Source organism: Rhinolophus ferrumequinum, unplaced genomic scaffold, assembly GCF_004115265.2.
Source record: "Rhinolophus ferrumequinum isolate MPI-CBG mRhiFer1 unplaced genomic scaffold, mRhiFer1_v1.p scaffold_84_arrow_ctg1, whole genome shotgun sequence".
NCBI classification, from domain to species: Eukaryota; Metazoa; Chordata; class Mammalia; order Chiroptera; family Rhinolophidae; genus Rhinolophus; species Rhinolophus ferrumequinum.
In genome coordinates, this window is record NW_022680440.1 from 2054012 (window position 1) to 2077011 (window position 23000).

A 23000-nucleotide genomic window follows, 5' to 3' on the forward strand; every position below is an offset into this window, starting at 1 on the left:
TATATATATATATACACACACAAGAAGTGGAGTACAGCGTTAGAAATAGACACAGTGGAAATTGTAATGGCTGTGTGCGATGTCAGAGGGGTAGTGGATGGGGGCAGGGGGGTATCACTGTGTGAGGGATATAAATGATAAATGTCTAACTATTACCTTGTTTTGTACACCTGAAACTAATTAAAAAAGAAAGAAAAACGTACTCTTTGTATTTTAACAGTAAGTATTAAATGGTGACCTTAATTAGAAGAATGTTATTAAAATGTTGGAGAAAGAAGCTGTATTTGTGGAACTTTAATATGGTCAGGAAGTAGAGAAATGCATGTGGGAAATGTTTGGATTAGAAAGGGAGGAAGAGAGTGAGGATTAGGCAGTAGTTAGAAGGAGACTCCAGGTCAAAGATAAAGAAATCTTAACAAATTACAAAAATAACACAAGAGTAGTCTCATTTTTACATACTTTGTGAATTTATGCAAGTGTGGAGTAAAAGAAACCTGCAATATAGTATCAGATGTTGAGAGCTAAAATACCTCAATTAAATTAGAAAAGAGAGTAAGAAAAAAGTGGAATAACTAAAGTTGTACCACTAGAACAGCTGCCAAGCATAAATTCCTCTGAGAACCTGTCCTGACTCTGCAGCTTAGTAGAGACCTTCCCGATAGGTTCCAGATTCACCCTTATTACCACATTTGCTTCACAACTGTAGAATTAATTACCTGCTCATGTTTTTGGTTTCCCCTACTGGCCTGCACATTCTGGAGGATTAGGTTAAGCAGTGTTCACTGGTGTGTTCTGGCTAACGTAATGCCTGGCACACTGTATAAGCATTCCACATATCAATTTTTATAACAATTTGTTCTATCGCTTACCATATAGACAAACGCCTATCATTTTGCTTCTTCCAGCATCTTCCCCCACTTCTCTACCAGCTCTGATCTTGCCTGTCCGCTCAGCTTAACTTATGTCCCTGCTGCCAAAAATTATTTTGGGTAAAGTCCACTTCAGGTAGGCAAGGACCTATGTACTGATGGTCAGGTTTCTATGTAGGTCTGAGCAAGTGTACGCTCATCTTCACAGCTAGCACTGGCAAGTACAGGCATGCCATGAGGTGGCGAAATGCACTCTGAGATCAGCTGGGCACTCTCAGAACCGCAGCTCTGTCTTCAATCAGCTGGATGGCTTGGACAGATTATGTGACCACAGGGAAGTTCTTTTTCCTCAGTAGATTTGATACTTTGATCCAGGTCTGAGGGCTATAATAAAAGATCAGAAATAATATATGTAAAGATTCCAGAATTATACCTGGCAGACAATAGGTACTCAATAAGTTAGGAATTTTTTTACGCATAGATGGGATGTCCAGTAGTTTAAGACCTTGGAGGTCATATAGAGGTGAATTCAAATCTTGTCACTTATGGTCTATGACCTTAGTGTTTCACTTAATCTCACTGTGTCTCCGTTTCTTCAAATGCAAAGAAGGTGTAATAAAATCTCTCCTGGAATATGTAATTTGTGAATTTACTATGCAATTCTGGAGTAAAAGAAAGCTCTGCGATATAATGTTTTGCAGAGAAACTGGCTTCTGATAATTCCTTTCTCCTTTCCCTTCCTGTTCTCTGAGGCAGGACCTGGACAGATATCTTTGCCCTTTAGAGCCTGTCGTCAGCACAGCACATGTACACTTGGACTTCCTCGGTGCATGATGATTTGAACGCCGCCTCCTGGTTCATCCCGGACGTGCTCAACCATGGCCTGTGTGGCTCAGATTCAGGGCCTTATTGGATTTAGCAAGTTAATTGTTCATTAAGAGATGGGGACATTCACAGAGATGGCCCGACATCCTGATAAAATACCAAATGACTTTCAGTGTTTGATTTATGGGTACAGCCTCGGCTCCTTGCTGGCTCATATCGGGATGGGCTAGAATGATAAGCACACATTTCTCTTTGGGCTTTGATGAATGGCAGGGAATCTTGTACCATAAAGGCAACCAAACCACCCTGTGGGAAGAGGACGGTCACAGAGTGCATTAGGAAAGCCCAATCAGCCTCCCATGGGAGGACAATTAGCAGAATTAACAGTTAGAATTTTAGTTGTCGTACAAATTAGAAGGAAATAATCAGCTCATATTTTATCACTTGTCTTGGTGAGGAGCACTGTCAGTTAAGTTTTACGGCAAATCTTTGATTAATTGAGACACAGAATGAAGATATATAATCCTGCCACATGTTCATGTTCTCCTTTCATCCTGTGCTGCCCCAAGGTTAAAAACTGGGTTGAAAGAGAGGTGGATGCTGCTTGGGGACACACACCACATGTGCAAACGGAGGCTTGCCATTTGACTCTCCATACAATGTTGGTCGGTTCACACTTGCTCAGTGTGGACAAGAATCTTCCACCCCACCCCCATTTTTTTCATTTGGTGTCCTTCGACTTCTGTTCTTTCGGTGGGAGATTCCTGAGCACATCCACTCTGGGCAGCCATCCCAGGACTGACGGTCACTGCAGAGTCATCAGTCAGAACTCCATGTCCCCACATTGATCCTCCCATACCTTCCCAGGGCCTGGGACCAAATTAATATTTGACAATTGAAGGGTGGTTTTCCCGGGTTCAGCCACTGAGTCTATGGTTCCATGCCTATCAGGGCCAGGTCACTCAAGACAGAGCAAAGGGCTTCGGAGACAGAAATGGACAGCTGACCAGTAACAAAATGAGGTGTGTCACTTTGTTGCTCCAAATACACAGAGAAGTTAGTAGTTTGCAAGCAACTATTCCAGGTAGGGAACGTGTGGAAAAGCTGGGGGGAAAGCAGTATGAAGTCAAAAGTAAGTCTCAGACTGAATACATCCACTCACTAAATGTCTAATAATCATGTATACTGTAACTGATTTTTGAGCTACTGATCTACCCTACCCCCGCACTTCACCCCAAACCTGCCCCTCTCACAGTCTTCTTCATTTTGGTGAATAGCAATTCAGTCTTTTCAGTCACTCAAGAAAATTTCGAGTCATCTAATCTTTCAGCAAATCTTGTAGGTTTTATTATAATAATGTGAAAGAACTACTTGCATTTAGACACATTGTGCTACCCACTGTTCCATCACCTGGGCCACCGGGTTACTGCACTAACTTCCTCCGAGCCCTGTATCTTCTATCCTCATCCACTTTGGTCTATTTCCACTTTGGTTCAATCTGCCAGAATGAACCTGTTAAAATGTAAATTGAGCCATGTTACCATACTGCTCAAAATCCTGATCCCTGCATCTCACTTAGAGAGAAAGTCAAAGTCCTTACCCTGATCTGCAGGTAACGAATTCTGACTGGATGGCTTCTCCGGCCTTATGACCCACTGTTGTCCCCTGTTACTCCACCTGTCCTTGTGCCTTCTGCACTTTCTTTGTCCTCTGCCAAAATTGCTCTTCCCTCTGATAGCTGTGTGGCTCAGTTCCCTGACTCACTTTAGCTTTTGCTCAAATGCTCCCTTCTCAGTGAGGCTTTCTTTAGCCATTTTGTCTAACAGAAGAGCTCTCCCTGCTCTGAGCTCACTGTAGTCCATGGTGCATGGGTATTCTGATAAATGTTCAACAGCTGGCTTTTGGTTGGGAGGACGCAGGAACCAATCAATCTGTAGTTCTCGGTGATGTTCATGATGCAAATACTTTTACAATGGCCAATTTTAAGCTACCAAAGTTATGAGAACTCCCTTGTAAAATTCCGGAAAATATAACAATTGGCTTTTGTAAGCCAGTATAACTAGCTCTAGTGTACCCTGTTTAGAGTTCTTTTCTGTTCTGTTTTGTTGCTGTTGTTGTTGTTAGTATTCATTCTTGAATATATATATATATATATATATATATATATATATATATATATATATATATAATTTATATATATATAATTTATATATATATAATTCAAATTAACTGTCTCTTCCATTAAAATATAATTTTCATATAGGCAATATTTTTTAACGGCTTTGTTCACTGCTGTGTTTCCTAGCTTCTAGTATAGTGCCTATCACATAGTAGGTACTCAAAAAAAAGTTTCTGAATGACAGTATTTTTTTTTTAATTTTGTAATTCTCTTTTCTTTTAGTTTCAGGTGTTTCTTTTAGTTTTGTTGTCTGTTGATTTATTGATGATAGCCATTTTGACTGATGTGAGGTGGTAGCTCTATGTGGTTTTTATTTGTGTTTCTCTAATGATTCATGAGGTTGAGAATTTTTTCATATGTCTGTTTGCCATCTGTATGTCCTCTTTAGAAAAATGTCCCTTCATGTCCTCTGCCCATTTTTTAATTGGGTTGTTTTTTTTGGTGTTGAGTTAAATGAGATTTTTATAAATTTTGGATATTAACCCCTGATCAGATGTATCATTGACAAATATCTTCTCCCATTCAATAGGATCACTTTTTGTTTTATTGATGATTTCCTTTGCTGTGAAAAAAATTTTCAGTTTGATGTAATCCCATATGTTTATTTTCTCCCTTACTTCTCTTGCCTGGGGGGATATATCAGTAAAAACATTACTAAGGATAATGTCTGCAAATTTACTTTCTGTATTTTCTTCTAGGAGTTTTATGATTTCAGATCTTACATTTAAGTCTTTAATCCATTTTCAATTTATTTTTGTATATGGCTCCAGTTTCTTTTTTTGCATGTATCTGCCCAGGTTTCCCAACGCCATTTATTGAATAGAGTGTCTTTACTCCAACATAAATTCTTGCTTTCGTTGTCATAGATTAAATGACCATATAGGCATGGATTTATTTCTGGGCTCTCTATTCTGTTCCATTGATCTACATGTCTGTTTTTATGCCAGTACCATGCTGCTTTCATTGCTATAGACTTGTACTATGATTTGATGTAGTGTATCATGATACATTCCACTTTGTTCTTATTTCTCAAGGTTGCTGTAGCTATTCGGGGTCTTTTATGGTTCCATATAAATTTTAGGATTCTTTTAGGTTCTATTTCTGTGAAAAATGTCCTTGGTAGTTGATAAGAATTCCACTGAATCTATATATTGCCTTAGGTAGTATGGGTATTTTAACTATGTTAATTCTTCCTATCCATGAGCATAGTATGTGTTTTCACTTATTTGTATCTTCTTTAATTTCTCTCTTCAATGTCTTATAATTTTCTGATGTATAGGTCTTTTACTTCCTTGGTTAAATTTATGCTTAAGTATTTCTTTTTTGTTTGTTTGTTTGATGCAATTATAAATGGAATTGTTGTCTTAACTTATTTTTCTGATAGTTAATCATTGATGTATAAAAATGCAACTGATATCTGAATATTAATTTTGTATCCTGCTACTTTACGAAATTTATTTATCAGTTGTAATAGTTTTTTGGTGGAATCTTTTGAGTTCTCTCTATATAGTATTATGTCATCTGCAAATAATGACAATTTTACTTTTTACTTGCCCATTTGGATGCCTTTTATTTCTTTTTATTGTATGGTTGCTGTGGCTAGGGCTTCCACAACTACGTTGAATAAAAGTGGTGAAAGTGGGCATCTTTGTCTTGTTCCTAATTTTAAGGAGAATGCTTTTCACTTCTCCCTGTTGAGTTTGCTGTGACTTTGTCATATATGGCCTTTATTATGTTGAGATATGTTCCCTCTATTCCCACTTTGCTAGACTTTTTATCATAAATGGATGCTGGATTTTGTCAAATGCTTTTTCTGCATCTATTGATATGACGATAGGATTTTTATTTTTCATTTTGTTTACGTGGTGTATCATGTTCATTGAATTGCAGATATTGAACCAAACTTGTGTACCAAAAATGACTTTCACTTGGTCGTGGTGTGTGATCTTTCTAATGTGTTGCTGCATTCAGGTTGCTAACATTTTGTTGAGGATTTTTGCATCTATTTCATTAGGATTATCAGCCTATTATTTTCTCTTTTTTTGTAATGTCTTTGGTTTTGGAATCAGGGTATAGGTGACCTCATAAAATGAGCTTGGAAACCTTCCCTCCTTTCAGAATTTTTGGAATAGTTTGAGGAGAATAGGTGTAAATTCTTGTTTTGAATGTTTGATAAAATTTGCCTGTGAAGCCATCTGGTCCAGGACTTTTATTTCTTGGGGGCTGTTGATTACTAATTAAATTTTATATTCTGCAGCTTTGAGGTGAAATGCTCTAAAAATATTGATTAAATCAAACTGGTCTAATGTGTCATTTAAGGCCTCTGTTTCCATATTGATTTTAGGAGAATCCGTCTTTTGTTGTGTCAGTGGTCTGCATGACAGTATTAATGAAAGAATGAGTACCTACTACTTAACAGACATTGATACATGTTGAAATACATGAATGAATAAGACAGGGTCCTTGACTTCTGTCTAGTGGTAAAGACAAATCTCTGCAGTATAATGAAATGGGGACTAAAATAGGTTGTTCCTGGTAGGGATAATAACAAGACAATCATCAAAATCAGATTCAAATATCAGAGTTGATTGAATCTGATGTAAATGGGGATGTAATTTTCTAACTACTCATAATATTTGACCATAGGCCCCTGGAACGTCCAACTTCTAATATTCTTTCTTCATCAAATTCTAGGTATATATGCATGACATGATTGTGATTTAATAATTTGTTGAGTGCCTCTAATCCTCATGATTGATATTAACTAGAATGAAGCACATAGCTTATGTCAAGGCCTACAGTGTCCAATTTTACCACCCAGCCAACTCAGGAGCCAGAAATAATAATAATAATAATAATAATAATAATAATAATAATAATAATAAGAAGAAGAAGAAGAAGAAGAAGAAGAAGAAGAAGAAGAAGAAAAAGAAGAAGGAGAAGAAGCTTTAATGCTCCAGAATGAAGTAAAGTAAGAACAACTATCTTGTACCTGCCTAAGGTCATCCCCTGGCCCTCTGCTCATTGATGTGACAGAGACCTTCACACCCACTCCATGCCTTTTAAAACAGCAATCCTATTTATTGGCAAATGAAGTCCCAAAAGAACGTGACTTCATTAGGTCAATGTTTCTTTCATTTTGAAGAAGAGTGAGGAGAGAATGAGGATAACGGTGATGTCTTTTTCTTCCCTCTATGGATTGTTAGTGATTTAAATGCAATTTATCCCAGTGACAAATATGTTTTAAAGTATGGTAGGATGAATGACAATGCCAAATTATTCTGTCGGACATTCTACATGGACATACATATACAGACCCAGAGATTTGTTGACATAATTCTTGAATTTCTTTAATATGTGCTCGTAGCCTATGTGGTAATTTAGACCAGTAATTCTTTGGATGAGAGACTTCAGCATTTTTTAAGCATTTGTGTGTGCTGATTATCTTATACTTGTCCTTCCAAATATATACTTGTCCCTCCCTCTACTTTCTACCTTGATTAGTACCCTGAGAAGTTGACCTAAATGGACTAAATAGATAGGTTCGTCATGGTTGGGCTTCTGATTGGATTGGGCTAGTGTAAAGCTTAAAAAAGAAGAAAGATCAGGAGGAGGGTGAGACAGTCAGGGTGTCCACTCTTCCAGCTCCCTCTGCAGAAACATTGATGCACCTGTCCACCATGTGTCAGAACTGCTTCAGGTGGCCAACTTTATTGATGCGGAAAATGCTTCTCAATGCTTGATGGTGGTTTGTCTTGAAAAGTTTTGTAGAGATTTCCTGAAGACAAAGATATATGTGCCCTCTTTCAAAGAGTACTTACTGTATTTGCTATTTCCAAATCTGTGAGCATCACAGTTGGGGACAACCTCAGAACAAACATGTAGCCTGAGGCTTCTTGGCAGACTCAAGTCATGTTCTCCCAGAGTGAAAATGTGTAAATGCCAGAACATCTCAAGGACTTTTTCTTTTCCTTTCTTTTCTTTTTTACTTCACATTTTCTTTTACTTTTAATGCTCTGTTCTTCCCAAGGCAGTCTTTTCCATACTTCCCTGGGATTAAAGGGAGTGGGACATGGGGAAGATTTGTTTTGCAATTATCATGAAGGTTAAGCCAGTAGGTTTAAAATGTCATCTACAAGTATTTTCCAGCTTGAGTGAGTCCTGGGCCATAACTTCTGTGATGATCCAAAGCCACTAAATATAAGCCCAAGTGTTTCAATATTGGCACGTTCCCACCGAATTTTAAAACTCCAGTTTTTGGCTTACTTATTTGGTTAAAGGCTTTATTTCTAAAATTATCTGGGATTTTCTCCCACTTCAACTTTTTTTAAATTAAAATTTATTGGGTAAAAGTGATCAAATATATGGCGATGGAAGGAGAACTGACTCTGGGTGGTGAATGCACAATGTGATATATAGATGATGTATTATAGAATTGTCCACCTGAAACTTATGTAACTTTACTAATAATTGTCATCCCAATGAACTTTAATAAAAAATTTGTAACCTTGGATTAGGCAGTTATTTCTTAGATATAACAACAAAAATGCAACCAACAAAGGTTGCATTGAAAAAAAAATAAACTACACATCATCAAAATAAAAACATTTGTACCTCAGAGGACATCAAAAAATATACAAGACAACCCACAAAAATGTAGAAAATGTTTTCAAGTCATATACCTGAAATGAGACTTGTCCGCAGATCATACAGATAACTATTACAATTCAAAAATAAAGAGAAAAAATACAAATTTTAGTTTTTTTTAAAAGGGAAAATTTAGTTTTTTTGTTTGTTTGTTTTTTAACAGACAGTTATGCAGAGAAGATAAACAAATAGTCAATAAGCAGTAAAAAGATGCTCAACATCATTAGCCATTAGTGGAAAGCAAATCAAAAGCAAAATAAGATACCACTTCACACTCATTAGAATGGCTATAATCAAAAGGACAGAGAATTAACAAGTGTTTGTGAAGGTGTGGAGAAATTGGAACCATCATAAATTGCTGGTGGGAATGTAAAATTGTGCAGATACATTGGAAAACGGTCTGGCAGTTTCTCAAATAATTAAACATAGAGTTACCATATGATCCAACAATACCACTCTTAGATATATAACCAAGAAAAATAAGAACATATGCACACACACACACACACAAACACACAAACTATACACAAATGTTCATAGTAGCATTACTGATAATAGCCAGAAGTGTAAATAATCTACATGTCCGTGACTTGATGAATAGATAAATAAAATGTAGCATATTCTTACAATGAAATATTATTTGTCAATAAAAATATATAAAGTACTGAGACATGCGACAACATGAATGAACCCTGAAAAAATGCTAACTGAAAGAAGCCAATCACAGAAGACCACATTTCTATGATTCCATTTATATAAGATGTCCAGAACAGGCAAATCTATAGAGACAGAAAGTGAGTAGTGGTTGCCTAGGGCTGGAAATGATGGGAAGTTGGAGAAGTAACAGTAAAGGGAGTGGGGTTTCTTTTTGGGGTAATAAAAGAGTTGTATAATTTACTTTGATAATGTTTGCACAATTCTGTGAATGTATACAAATCCACTGAATTGCAGTAAATGAATAAAAGTTATGGTATGTAAATTATATCTCATTAAATCTGTTAAAAAAGAATAACATTCCCAGTTACATTATAACCAAACTTCTGAAAAATCAGAAATCTTTATGCATTTAGAAAAGTACCAACATATTACTGTCGGGGAACAACAATTTTTATGAATGCAAATTTCTCATCAGAAACAATGGAAGCCAGAAGGGACTGTAACAACATTTTCAAAGTACTAAAATAATGAAATTGCTAGCCCGGAATTCTATATCCAATGAAATTATTCTTCAGAGATGAATGTAAAATAAAATCATTCTTAGATGAAAAGAAACTAAAAAAAAAAATTATCTCAAGCACACCTACCCTAAAATTAATGCTATAAGAAGTTCTTCAGGAAAAAGGAAAATCATACCAAGGGTGACTTGGACCTTTCACTGGGTGGAGACAGCTAAATGGAATTTAAACAGAAATGAAGGAGATGATAAATAGCAAATACTTGGTTAAGTATGACAGACTATATTTCTGGGATGAATTATTTCATTTAGTATGTTTTCAAGATCCATTCATGCCATGGCATGTGTCAGTATGTATTTCTATTGCTGAATAAAAATTAATTATGTGAGTATACATTACATTGTTTATTCATTTCTAATTTGACGGACAACTGAGTTGTTTTCTCTTTTTGGCTATTATGAATTATGCTGCTTTAAACATTAGTGTACATGTTTTTTATGGGAGTATGCTTTCATTTATCTTGAATTCAAGTATGTATCAAGTTACAGGTTTGCTGGGTAATATGGTAACAATATCGACATGTTTACATGTACTTATTTGGTACTTGCACATTTTCTCTGGATGAATGTACATTGACTTTCATTGCCTATTTAAAATATTGGGTTCTTTGTATTTTTCATATTGAGTTGAAGAGGAATTGGATTTAAATCCCTTATCAGATATATTATAGAATTTGTAAATATATTTTCTATTCTGTACATTGTTTTTCTTCCCTTTCTTGCTGGTATTATTTTCAGCACAAAAGTTTTTAAATTTTAATGTACTCAAATATATATATATGTGTATATATATATATATACACATATATATATATACATATATATATATTTTTTTCTCCTTGTGCTTTCAGTGTCACATCTACAAAAAATTGCCTGAACCAAGATGGTAAATTTTACTCCTAAATTTTCTTCTTAGAATTTTATAATTTTAGAGCAAACATTTAGCTCTGTTACTTATTTTATGTTAATTTTTGTGTATAGTGCAAGTAATAGGCCCAATTAATTTTTTTTACAAATAGAAATCCAGTTGCCCTAGTATCATTCATGGAAAAGACTATTCTTTACCCAATTTACTTGTTTTGTCCACCTTGAAAAAAAATTCAGTTGATCCTATGTATATATGAATTTAGTTCTGAAATCTCAATTGTATTTTGCTGATTGATATGTCTCTTCTTATGCTAGTACCACACCATCTTGATTAGTATAGTTTTATAACAAGTCTGAAATTAAAAAAATATGAATCTTTCATCTTTGTTTATCCTATTTAATATTGTTGGCTATTTTTGGTGCCTTGTGTTTCCTTATGAATTTAAGGACCAAATTGCAAATATAGACAAAAAAAGGCAATATGGGTTTCTGAGGACATTTTATTTAATCTGTACATCAATTTTGGAAGTATTTCCATTTTGATATTAATAGTTTTGATACGTGAACATAAGATTACTTTCCACTTATTTAGATCTTCTTTACTTTCTTTCAAATATGCTTTGTAACTTTCAGCAAAGAGGCAACATATCTCAACATAATAAAAGCCACATATGATAAACTGAAAACTAACATAATACTCAATGGGGGAAAGCTAAAAGCATTTCCCTTAAGGTCAAGAAACAGATAAGGATGTCCACTTTCAGCACCTTTATTCAACAGAGTACTGGAAGTCCTAGCCATAGCTGTCAGACAAGAAAAAGAAATACAAGGCATCTAAATTGGAAAGGAAGAAGTAAAACTGTCATTATTTGTAGATGACATGATACTATGTATAGAGAGCCCCAAAGATTCCACCAGAAAACGATTAAAACTTATAAATAAATTTAGCAAAGTAACAGGATACAAAATTAATATTCAGAAATCAGTCACATTTTATACACCAATAACAAACAATAGGAGAAGGAAATTAAGAAAACAATTCCATTTACAATTGCATTAAAAAAAAAATCTACAAATATCTTTCTCTTGCCTGATTGCTCTGGCTAGAACTTCCAATACTATGTTGAAAAGCAGAGGTGATAGGGGACAGTCCTGTCTTGTTCCTGAACATAGAGCAAAGGGCTTCAGTTTTTCACTGTTAATTATGATTTTAGCTGAGGTTTTGTCATATATGGCCTTTATTATTTAAGGTATTTTCCTTCTATACCCATTTCATTAAGTGTTGTAATCATAAATGGATGTTGTACTTTGTCAAAGGCTTTTTCTGCATCTATTGATATAATCATATGATTTTTGTCCTTTATTTTGTTTATGTGGTATATCACATTGATCAATTTGCTTATGTTGAAGTATCCTTGTGCCTCTAGGATGAACCCCACTTGGTCGTAATTACAATCTTTTTAATGAATTGTTGTAATTGATTTGCTAGAATTTTGTTTGGAGTTTTTTTTCTTTGTTCATCAGAGATATTTGTTTGTAATTTATTTTTTGTATGTTATCCTTACCAGATTTTGGTATCAGTGTAATGTTGACCTCACAAAATGAGTTAGGGAGATTTGCCTCTTCTTCAATTTTTTGGAAGACATTGAGTAGGACGAGTATTATATCCTCTTTGAATGTTCAATAGAATTCACTAGTAAAGCCATCTGATTCTGGACTTTTGCTTTTGGGAAAATTTCAGATGACTGATTCAATTTCCTACCTGTTGATTAGTCCATTTAGATTTTCCAATGAATTATGAAATTCAGCCTAGGAAGATTATATGTTTCTAAGAACTTGTCAATTTCTTCTAGGACAGAGGACCTGAATAGACATTTCTCCAAAGAGAACATACAGATGACCAATAGACATATGAAAAGATGCTCAACATCACTAATCACCAGAGAAATGCAAATAAAAAACACAATGATAATCACATCACACCAGTTAGAATGGCTATCATCAACAAAACAAATAATAATAATAAGTGTTGGAGAACAAAAGAACAAGACAAGCAAACAAAGAAACAAAGATCCATAGTCAGAGACAATAGTTTAGTGGTTACCAGAGGGTAGGGGGCGATAGATCAGTGTAAATGGGATCAAATATACGGTGATGGAAGAAGAACTGACTCTGGGAGTTGAACACACAATGTGAAATATAGATGATATATTATAGAATTATACACTTGAAACCTATGTAACTTTACTAACCATTGTCACCCCAATAAACTTTAATTAAAAAAAAAAAACTACAAATAAATTTAACCAAGGAAGTAAAAGACCTGTACCCAGAAAATTATAAAGACATTGAAGAGAGAAATTAAAGAAGATACAACTAAATGGAAGCATATACTATGCTTGTGGATAGGAAGAATTGATACAGTTAAAATGTCCATACTACCCAAAGCAGAGTATCAATTCAATGCAATCCCTATCAAAATACCAATGGCATTTTTCACAAAACAAGAACAAATAATCCTGACATTTATATGGAACCATAAAAGATCCGAATAACCATGGCAATCTTAAGAAAGAAAAACAAAGCAGGAGGTATCATGCTATATAATATCAAACTATACTACAAGATCATAGTGATCAAAACAACATGATATTGGCATAAAAACAGACACATAGATCAATGGAATAGAATACAGAAACCAGGAATAAATCCACGCTTATATGGTCATTTAATCTATGACAAAGGAAGCAAGAATATACATTTGGGTAACGACAGTCTATTCAATAAATGGTGCTGGGAAAACTGGACAGACACATATAAAAAAATGAAACCGGATCACCTTCTTACTCCATATACAAGAATAAACTCAAAATGTATTAAAGACTTAAATGTAAGACCCAAAATCATATAACTCCTGGAAGAAAACATAGACAGCAAAGTCTCAGATATTACCCTTAGTAATATTTTTCTGATATATGTCCTCAGTCAAGGGAAACAAAAGAAAAAATAAATGAATGGGACTACATCAAACTAAAATGTTTCTGCACAGCAAAGGAAACCACCAACAAAATTAAAAGACATCCTACTGAAAGGGAGGCAATATTTGCCAATGATATATCTGATAAAGGGTTAACATCCAGTATATGTATAAAAACTCATACAGCTCAACACCAAAAAATACAAAAAATCCAATTAAAAAATGGGCAGAAGACCTGAATAGACATTTCTCCAAAGAGGACATACACATGGCCAATAGACATATGAAAAAATGCTCAACATCACTAATCATCAGGGAAATGCAAATTAAAACTACAATGAGATATCACCTCACACCTGTCAGAATGGCCATCATCAATAAATTAACAATTATTGGCAAGTTTTTGGAGAAAAAGAACACTTGTGCACTGTTGGCTGGATTGCAAATTGGTGCAGCCTCTATGGAAAACAGCATTCAGTTTCCTCAAAAAATTGAAAATAGAGCTACTTTATGACCCAGCAATTCTACTCCTGGGTAAGACTTATCCAAAGAAATCCAAAACACTAATTTGAAATGATATATACACCCCTACATTCACTACAGCACTATTTACAGTAGCCAAAACATGGAAACAACAAAAATGGTGATCAATAGATGATTGGATAAAGAAGATGTAGCACATATATACAATGGAATATTACTTTGCATAAAAAAGAGTGAAATCTTACCCTTTGCGACAACATGGATGGACCTAGAAGGTATTATGCTTAGTGAAATATATCAGACTGAGGAAGACAAATACTGTATTTTGCTATGTATAATGCACTTTTTTGCCCAAATTGTGAGGGAAAAATAAGGATACACATTATATATGGGTAGTACTAATTTCATATCTATATAAATGTTTTTAATTGTTTTATTTATGCTTATGAGTTAAAAATATAACTCTAGAAATCAGTAATAAAATCTGATATCCATATTGAAAATAATACCCTGGAATACGATAATCGGTTTTGTTGAATTCAGGATGAACTTGCAACGATCAAGAGTTCTTGGTTTTCTATGATGTATAAATATCGTAAAGCTTTTACTGGTACATAAAATTTGTTGTACCTTGTATCTGTTCTAGTGTTTGTAATTCTTTGTTACATAAAACTTCTTGTACTGTAATATGTTAAAAAATAAATGCTAAAATTCCTTTATAATACAAAAAACAAGTACCTAAATGTAAACAAATAAAAATTTGCATTAAAAAATTAAAACAAAAGAATTTTTCCTTGAAAGTTTGGGCCAAAAATGTGGGTGCACATTATACATAGTAGTGCATTATACACAGCAAAATACGGTACTATGTGATCTCACTTACATGCAGAAATCTAAAGAACAAAATAAATGAACAAACAAAACAGAAACAGACTCATAGATACAGAGAACAAACTGATGGTTATTAGATGGGAGGGGTCTGGGGGTTGGGTGTGAAAGTTGAAGGTGATAAGAAGTACTAATTGACAGTTACAGGAGAGTCATGGGGCTGTAAAATACAGTACGGGGAATATAGTCAATAGTATTGCAAAAACTACTATGTATGTGTGGTCAGATGGGTGGTAGACTTATTGGGGGAATCACTTCATAAATTATGTAAATATCTAACCACTATGCTGTACACATGAAGCTAATATAAAATAATACTGAATGTCAACTATAAATTTTAAAAATATATAGTTAAGGGACGGGAATATAGTCAATAACGTTCTAATAACTATGTACAATGCCGGGTGGGTAGTAGACTTGCTTTGGTTATCACTTTGTGAGTTATGTAAATCACTACCGTTTTTCCCCCAAAATAGATTGGGTCTTATATTAATTTTTGCTCCAAAAGACACCTTAGGGCTTCTGTTCAGGGGATGTCATCCTGAAAAAATCATGCTAGGGCTTATTTTCCAGTTAGGTCTGATTTTCGGGGAAACACGGTGTGTTGTTCTGTATGTCTAAAACTAATAATAAAAAAAGAATAAAAGTTGAAATAAAATATATTCAGATAAAAGAAAATTAACTGAATTTGTTGCAAGTGTAACTGTAGAACAAGAAATGTTGATATCTTTTAGTGAAGAGACATTATATCAGATGACGATTTGGATATTAAGGAGAGTGTCAAATGTTAAATATGAAGGTGTGAAATAGATTCAGAAATGTTATAGGATAGTGAAATCATTACAAAAAACTAACCAGACACGCCAGAAATTAAAATTTTCATCTTAAAAAAACCAAACAAACAAACAAAACTGAGTTAGCAGAATGTTCACAAGCAAAGACTGACTTGATTACCTAGGAAAGTGAGCCAACAATTTCTTCCAATATGAAGCACAAAAGTCTCAGAGTGTTAAAAGTTTTACAAAGAAGGAAGAGATAAAGAGAATACTAAATACTAAAAGAAATAATTTAAGAATAATTTCCAAAGTAATGAAATGCTGAAATCCTTAGAACCCAGATTAAAAACAGAAATTTGAGGATTGAAATGATATATGTTTTTTTGGATTCTACACTTGGACCCATGATAATGTAATTTGAATACATTAAAATAATAGATAAAGAAAAGAATCATAAACTTTCCAGAGTATAAATTTCTAGGAATGCTAACCCGATTGCCATCAGACTTCTCTTAAACAACACTAAATAAGGAAGATAATGAAACGATATGCGCAAAATATATAGAAACATTGTAGATTTCTATGCCCAGATAAGCCATTGTTTCAGTTTGATGTGAAATAAAGAAATTTAGACATAAATAAACAAACAGAACAAATATGCTTTTTACTTTTCAGCATACATCTTACATTCATTTTGTAACTATTTTATTACTAAATGTTTTATTCTCAAATATTTTATTCCTTTTATGCTATTATAAATGGAATTTTTCATAATTTCATTTTTAAATTTTAAATTATTTATTGTTTGTATATAAAAATACAACTGATTTTTGTATATAAATTTGTATGCTACAACATTGCTGAACCCAATTATTATTTCCATTAGTTTTTTCATAGATTCCTTAGTATTTCCTATAAATAAGATCTTGCAGATGACGTTTGCTTCTTTTTCTTATCTCATTTCCCTGATTAAAACATCCAGTGCAATGATGAGTAGAAATGGTGAGAATAGACATCCTTCGCCACCCTTAAACTACATAAAAAGTATTGAGTCTTTCACTATTAAACTTGATGCTAGCTGTGTGTTCCCTTCTCTTCCTACTTATTGAGTGTTTTTTTTTATTTGTTTGATTGTTTAATCATGAAAGACTATGGATTTTAGCAAATGTTCTGTGTTCATTGAGATGATCTTATTTCTCTCTTTTATATTTTTAATTGATTGATTTTCATATGCTAATCCACCTGCTCATGGTATATAATTATATGTGTTGCTGGATTTCATTGTCTAGTATATTGCAGAGGAATTTTGTACCTATATTTCTAAGGGACATTGTTCTCTAGTTTATTTTTCTTTTTCTTTTTTTAAATTTATTGGGTGACAATTGTCAGCAAAATTACATAGATTTCAGGTGTACAATTCTTATTACATCATCTATAAATCCCATTGTGTGTTCACCACCCAGAGTCAGTTCTCCTTCCATCACCATATATTTGATCCCCCTTACCCTTACCTCCCACCCCCCACCCCCCTTACCCTCTGGTAACCACTAAACTATTGTCTGTGTCTATGAGTTTTTGTTTCTTCATTTGTTTGTCTTGTTTTTTGTTGTTTTTGGTTGATGTACCACATATCAGTGAAATCATATGGTTCTCTACTTTTTCTGTCTGACCTATTTCACTTAACATTAGAATCTCAAGATCCATCCATGCTGTCACAAATGGTGCTATTTCATCTTTTCTTACAGCTGAATAGTATTCCATTGTGTATATATACCACAACTTCTTTATCCATTCATCTCTCGAAGGACATTTTGGTTGTTTCCATGTCTTGGCCACTGTAAATAAAGCTGCAATGAACATTGGAGCACACATGTCTTTATGGATAAATGTTTTCAGTTTTTTTGGGGTAGATACCCAGGAGAGGGATTGCTGGGTCATATGGTAATTCTATTCGTAATTTTTTGAGGAAACTCCACGCTCCTTCTATAGCGGCTACACCAGTCTGTATTCCCACCAACAGTATATGGGGGTTCCTTTTTCTTCACAGCCTCTCCAGCACTTGTTACTATCTGTCTTGTTGATGATAGCCATTCTAACTGGGGTGAGGTGATATCTCATTGTGGTTTTTATTTGCATTTCTCTGACGATTAGTGATGTTGAGCATTTTTTCATATGTCTATTTGCCATTTGTATGTCCTCTTCAGAGAAGTGTCCCATCAGGTCCTCTGCCCACTTTTCAATTGGGTTGTTTGTTTTTTGTTGTAGAGTTGTATGAGTTCCTTGTATAATTTGGATGTTAGCCCCTTATTGGAGGCACTGTTTGCAAAAATCTCCCATTCGGCTGGTTGCCTCTTTATTTTGTCAATGGTTTCTTTTGCTGTGCAGAAGCTTTTAAGTTTGATACAGTCCCATTAATTTATTTTAGCTTTTACTTCCATTGCCTTTGGAGTCAAATTCATAAAATGCTTTCTGAATCCAAGGTCCATAAGTTTAGTACCTATGTTTTCTTCTATGCAGTTTATTGTGTCAGGTCTTATGCTTAAGTCTTTGATCCATTTTGAATTAATTAATTAATTAATTAATTAATTAATTAATTAATTTTGGTACATGGTGACAGATAGCAGTCTAGTTTCATTCTTGTGTCTGTGGGTTTCCAATTCTGCCAGCACCATTTATTGTAGAGGCTGTCTTTTCTTTTCTCCATTGTATGTTTTCTGCTTCTTTGTCAAAAATTATCTGTCCATATTTATGTGGGTTTATTTCTAGGTTTTGAATTCTATTCCATTTGTCTATGTGTCTGGTTTTATGCCAATACCATACTGTTTGATTATTATTGCCCTGTAGTACAAGCTAAAGTCAGGGAGTGTGATACCTCCAGCATTGTTCATTTTTCTTAGGATTGCTTTGGCTAATTGGGGTATTTTGTGGTTCCAAACAAATCTGATTTTTTTTTGTTCTATTTCTTTAAAAATGCAATTGGGATTTTGATGGGCATTGCCTTAATTCTGTATATTGCTTTGGTAATATGGCCATTTTAATTATGTTGATTCTTCCAATGCATGAGCACAGAATGTCTTTCCATTTCCTTGTGTCTTCTTCAATTTCTTTTAAAAATGTCTTATAGTTTTCAGCATATAGGCCTTTCACATCCTTGATTAAGTTTATTGCTAGGTATTTTATTCTTTTGGTTGCAATTGCAAAAGAAATTGATTTTTTGTTTTATTTCTTTTTCTGAGATTTCATTGTTAGTATATAGGAATGCAAAGGACTTATGGAGCCGGCAACTTTACTGTATTCTTTCATTGTTTCTAACAGCTTTTTGGTGGAGTCTTTAGGTTTTTCTATATACAGCATTATGTCATCTGTAAAAAGTGACAATTTAACTTCTTCATTCCCAATTTGGATGTATTTTATTTATTTCTCTTTCCTGATTGCTCTGGCAAGGACTTCCAACACTATATTGAAAAGCAAAGGTGATAGGGGACAGCCCTGCCCTGTCCTGACCATAGAGCAACGGGCTTCAGTTTTTACTGTTAATTATGATATTAGCTGAGGGTTTGTCACATATGGCCTTTATAATATTAAGGTATTTTCCTTCCATACCTACTTTATTAAGTGTTTTAATCATAATTGTATGTTGTATCTTGTCAAATGCTTTTTCTGCATCAATTGATATAACCATATGATTTTTGTCCTTTACTTTGTTTATGTGATGTATTATCAGATTGATGGATTTGCGGACGTTGAACCATCCTTGAGCCCTGGGATGAACCCCACTTGATCGTGATGAATAATCTTTTTAATGCATTGTTGTATTCGATTTGCTAGAATTTTGTTTAGGATTTTTGCATCTGTATTCATCAGAGATATTGGTCTGTAGTTCTCTTTTTTTGTGTTGTCCTTGCCAGGTTTTAGTATCAGGGTAATGTTGGCCTCATAAAATGAGTTAGGGAGTACTGTCTCTTCTACAATTTTTTGGAAGAGTTTGAGTAGGACAGGTATAGATCCTCTCTGAATGTTTAGTAGAATTCACTAGTGAAGCCATATGGTCCTGGACTTTTGCTTTTGGGCATGATTTAAATGATTGTTTCAATTTCCTTACTGTTGATTTATCTATTTAGATTTTCTGGTTCTTTGTGATTCAATCTAGGAAGGCTATATATTTCTAAGAACTTGTCCATTTCTTCTAGGTTATTGAATTTAGTGGCATATAGTCCTGCATAGTATTCCTGTATGATATTTTGTATTTCTGTTGTATTCACTGTAACTTTCCTGTTTCATTTCTGCTTTTGTTTATTTGTGTCTTTTTTTTCTCAGTGAGTCTAGCCAAGGGTTTTTCAATTTTATTAATCTTTTCAAAGAACCAGCTCTTTGTTGCATTAGTTTTCTTCTATTGTCTCTTTGTTCTCTATTTCATTTAGCTTTGCTCTTGTTTTTATTATTTCCTTACTTCTGGTGACTTTGAGTTTTATTTGTTCATCTTTTTCTACTTCTTTAAGATGTAATGTTAGTTTGTTTATTTGGGATTTATGTTATTTGTTGAGAGGTCCTGTAATGATATAAATTTTCCTCTTAATACCACTTTTTCTGCATCCCAATTTTTTTTCATTAAATTTTTTTAAATTAAAGTTTAAGTCAGTTGTTAGTAAAGTTACATAGATTTCAGGTGTACAATTCTGTATTACATCATCTATAAATCCCAATGTGTGTTCACCACCCAGAGTCAGTTCTCCTTCCATCACCATATATTTGATCCCCTTTACCCTCATCTACCACCCCCTAACCCCTTACACTCTGGTAACCACTAAACTATTGTCTGTGTCTATGAGTTTTTGTTTCTCATTTGTTTGTCTTGTTTTTTTGTTGTTTTTGGTTCATATACCACATATCAGTGAAATCATATGGTTCTCTGCTTTTTCTATCTGACTTATTTCGCTTAGCATTATAATCTCAAGATCCATTCATGTTGTCACAAGTGGTCCTATTTCATCTTTTCTTACTGCTGAATAGTATTCCATTCTGTACATATACCACAACTTCTTTATCCATTCCTCTATTGAAGGCTATTTTGGTTGTTTCCATGTCTTGGCCACTGTAAATAAAGCTGCAATGAACATTGGAGCACACATGTCTTTATGGATAAATGTTTTCAGATAATTTGGGTAGATACCCAGGAGAGGGATTGCTGGGTCATATGGTAATTCTATTCATAATTTTTTGAGGAACCTCCACACTGCTTTCCATAGCAGCTGCACCAGTCTGCATTCCCACCAGCAGTGTATGAGACCTTGGGTTCAAAGAGCATTTTATGAATTTGACTCCAAAGGCAAGGGAAGTAAAAGCTAAAATAAATGAATGGGACTATATGAAACTTAAAAGCTTCTGCACAGCAAAGAATCCATCGACAAAATAAAGAGGCAACCAACTGAATGGGAGAAGATTTTTGCAAACAGTGCCTCTAATAAGGGGCTAATATCCAAAATATATAAGGAACTCATGCAACCAACGTTAATGGCAGGGGGGATACATTTGTAGATCAATTCTATTTTCAAGAAGATCTGTCCACCAGTGATTGAAATGATATTTGTTGAAATGTAAGCAGATACATCACCAGCTTGTGTTTCTATGACTGGTAAAGCAGTCAATGAGCCACCACTAAAAGAATCGTTCATTTCGGCTGCTCTCTCTAGCAGATGGGCGTGTAGGTAGAACACATCACCAAGATAGGCCTCACGACCAGGGCTTCGGTGGAGCAGCAGAGACATCTGACAATAAGCAAGAGCCTGTTTGTATAAGTTGTCAAAGATGATCAAAGCACGTTTGCCATTATCCCTAAAATATTCTCCCATAGAACAGCCAGAATAAGGAGCCAGGTACTGAAGTGGGGCAGCATCAGAAACAGTAGCTGAAACCACAATGGTTACTTCATGGCATCTGCATCTGTAAGTCTCTTCACCAACTGAGCAACAGTGGATCTCTTCTGACCAATAGTGACATAGATACAGTACAGCTTCTTCTTTTCATCACTTCCTTCATTGAAATGTTTCTGGTTAATGATTGTGTCAATAGAAATTGATGTTTTGCCAGTGTGTTGGTCACCAATAATTAGCTCACGCCGACCACGACAATTGGCACCAAGCTATCCACAGCCTTGGTGCCAGTCTGCATTGGTTCCTGCACAGAAATTCGAGGAATGATCCCAGGTGCTTTCAGTCCAGCTCGCCTAAGGGTCTTGGAATCAATTGGACCATTTCCATCAATGGCATTTCCAAGGGCATCTACTACACTACCCAACAGCTCCTCGTCAACTCTGGAACGTCCACAATGGCTCCTGTTCGCTTCACAATATCTCCTTCCTTAATTGGTTTATCGTTTCCAAACACGACAACACCAACATTGTCGGGTTCCAAGTTTAGGGATATACCCTTTAAGCCTGAAGAAAACTCTACCATTTCTTCTGCTTGAACATTCCTCAGCCCATGTACTCGGGCAATACCGTCACCAATACTTAAGACGCGCCCAGTCTCTTCAAAGTCAACAGAGGTATCAGCTCCAAGAATGCGCTCCTCAAGAACAGAGGACATCTTGGCAGTGCCAGTCCTCCGAAGAGGAGTACTGGTGGCATGGAGGTTCCTTGCAGCAGTGAAAGATGATTCCAAAACATTTTTGGAGACCAGCCCGGCCCGCTGAGACATGGTGCGGGCCACAGTGGCGGCGAAACGCACGGACAGCATCTTTGCAGCTTCTCTTTGGGTGATTCCTCTGCAGCGGCAGCCTCCCACTAAGTGGGACCGAAAGTTGTTTTTCAATTGTAGTTCCAGTCTATAAAAATGGCTTCCTTATTATTTAATCTGTGGTTGTTGTGGTTTTTTTTTTAATCAATCTGACGTTTTCTGTCTTTTCTATGTGCCTGGAGCAGAGAAGCAGAGGGAACGATTAAAGTGCGAACTCACCATCCTGTTTGACTACGTTTGATTTATTTTATTTTATGTTTACTTTCTATTTATTATATTATTCCTTGGCTCCTTTAATTTATTTCTCCTCTCTTTTTCCATTGGTCATGATTTTTTTCATCAGAATTTTTAAAATCTTTACCCAATTTTGAACTCATGTCTACCTTTCCTATCTTCCGACCTGACTGCTTTTCTGCTTTATTGCCTTCCGTAGCAACTGCTGTGTTTTTAACATTCATACTTGACCTAAGAAATTCTATCATTAATTAATAATCTCCACAATTTCCTGAATAAAACAAGGA

At 34.8% G+C, this 23000-nt stretch overlaps 1 protein-coding gene across 1 annotated transcript; it reads right to left on the bottom strand.

Annotated features, from left to right (window-relative positions):
• Positions 1-1820: 1820 nt before the first annotated feature.
• LOC117020068 (ATP synthase subunit alpha, mitochondrial-like) lies at positions 1821-22479 on the bottom strand. Its single transcript, XM_033102264.1, is given in 5 exon segments — positions 1821-2000; positions 21253-21668; positions 21671-21871; positions 21874-22054; positions 22057-22479. Coding segments are annotated over 5 exon segments (1401 nt in total).
• Positions 22480-23000: the final 521 nt, after the last annotated feature.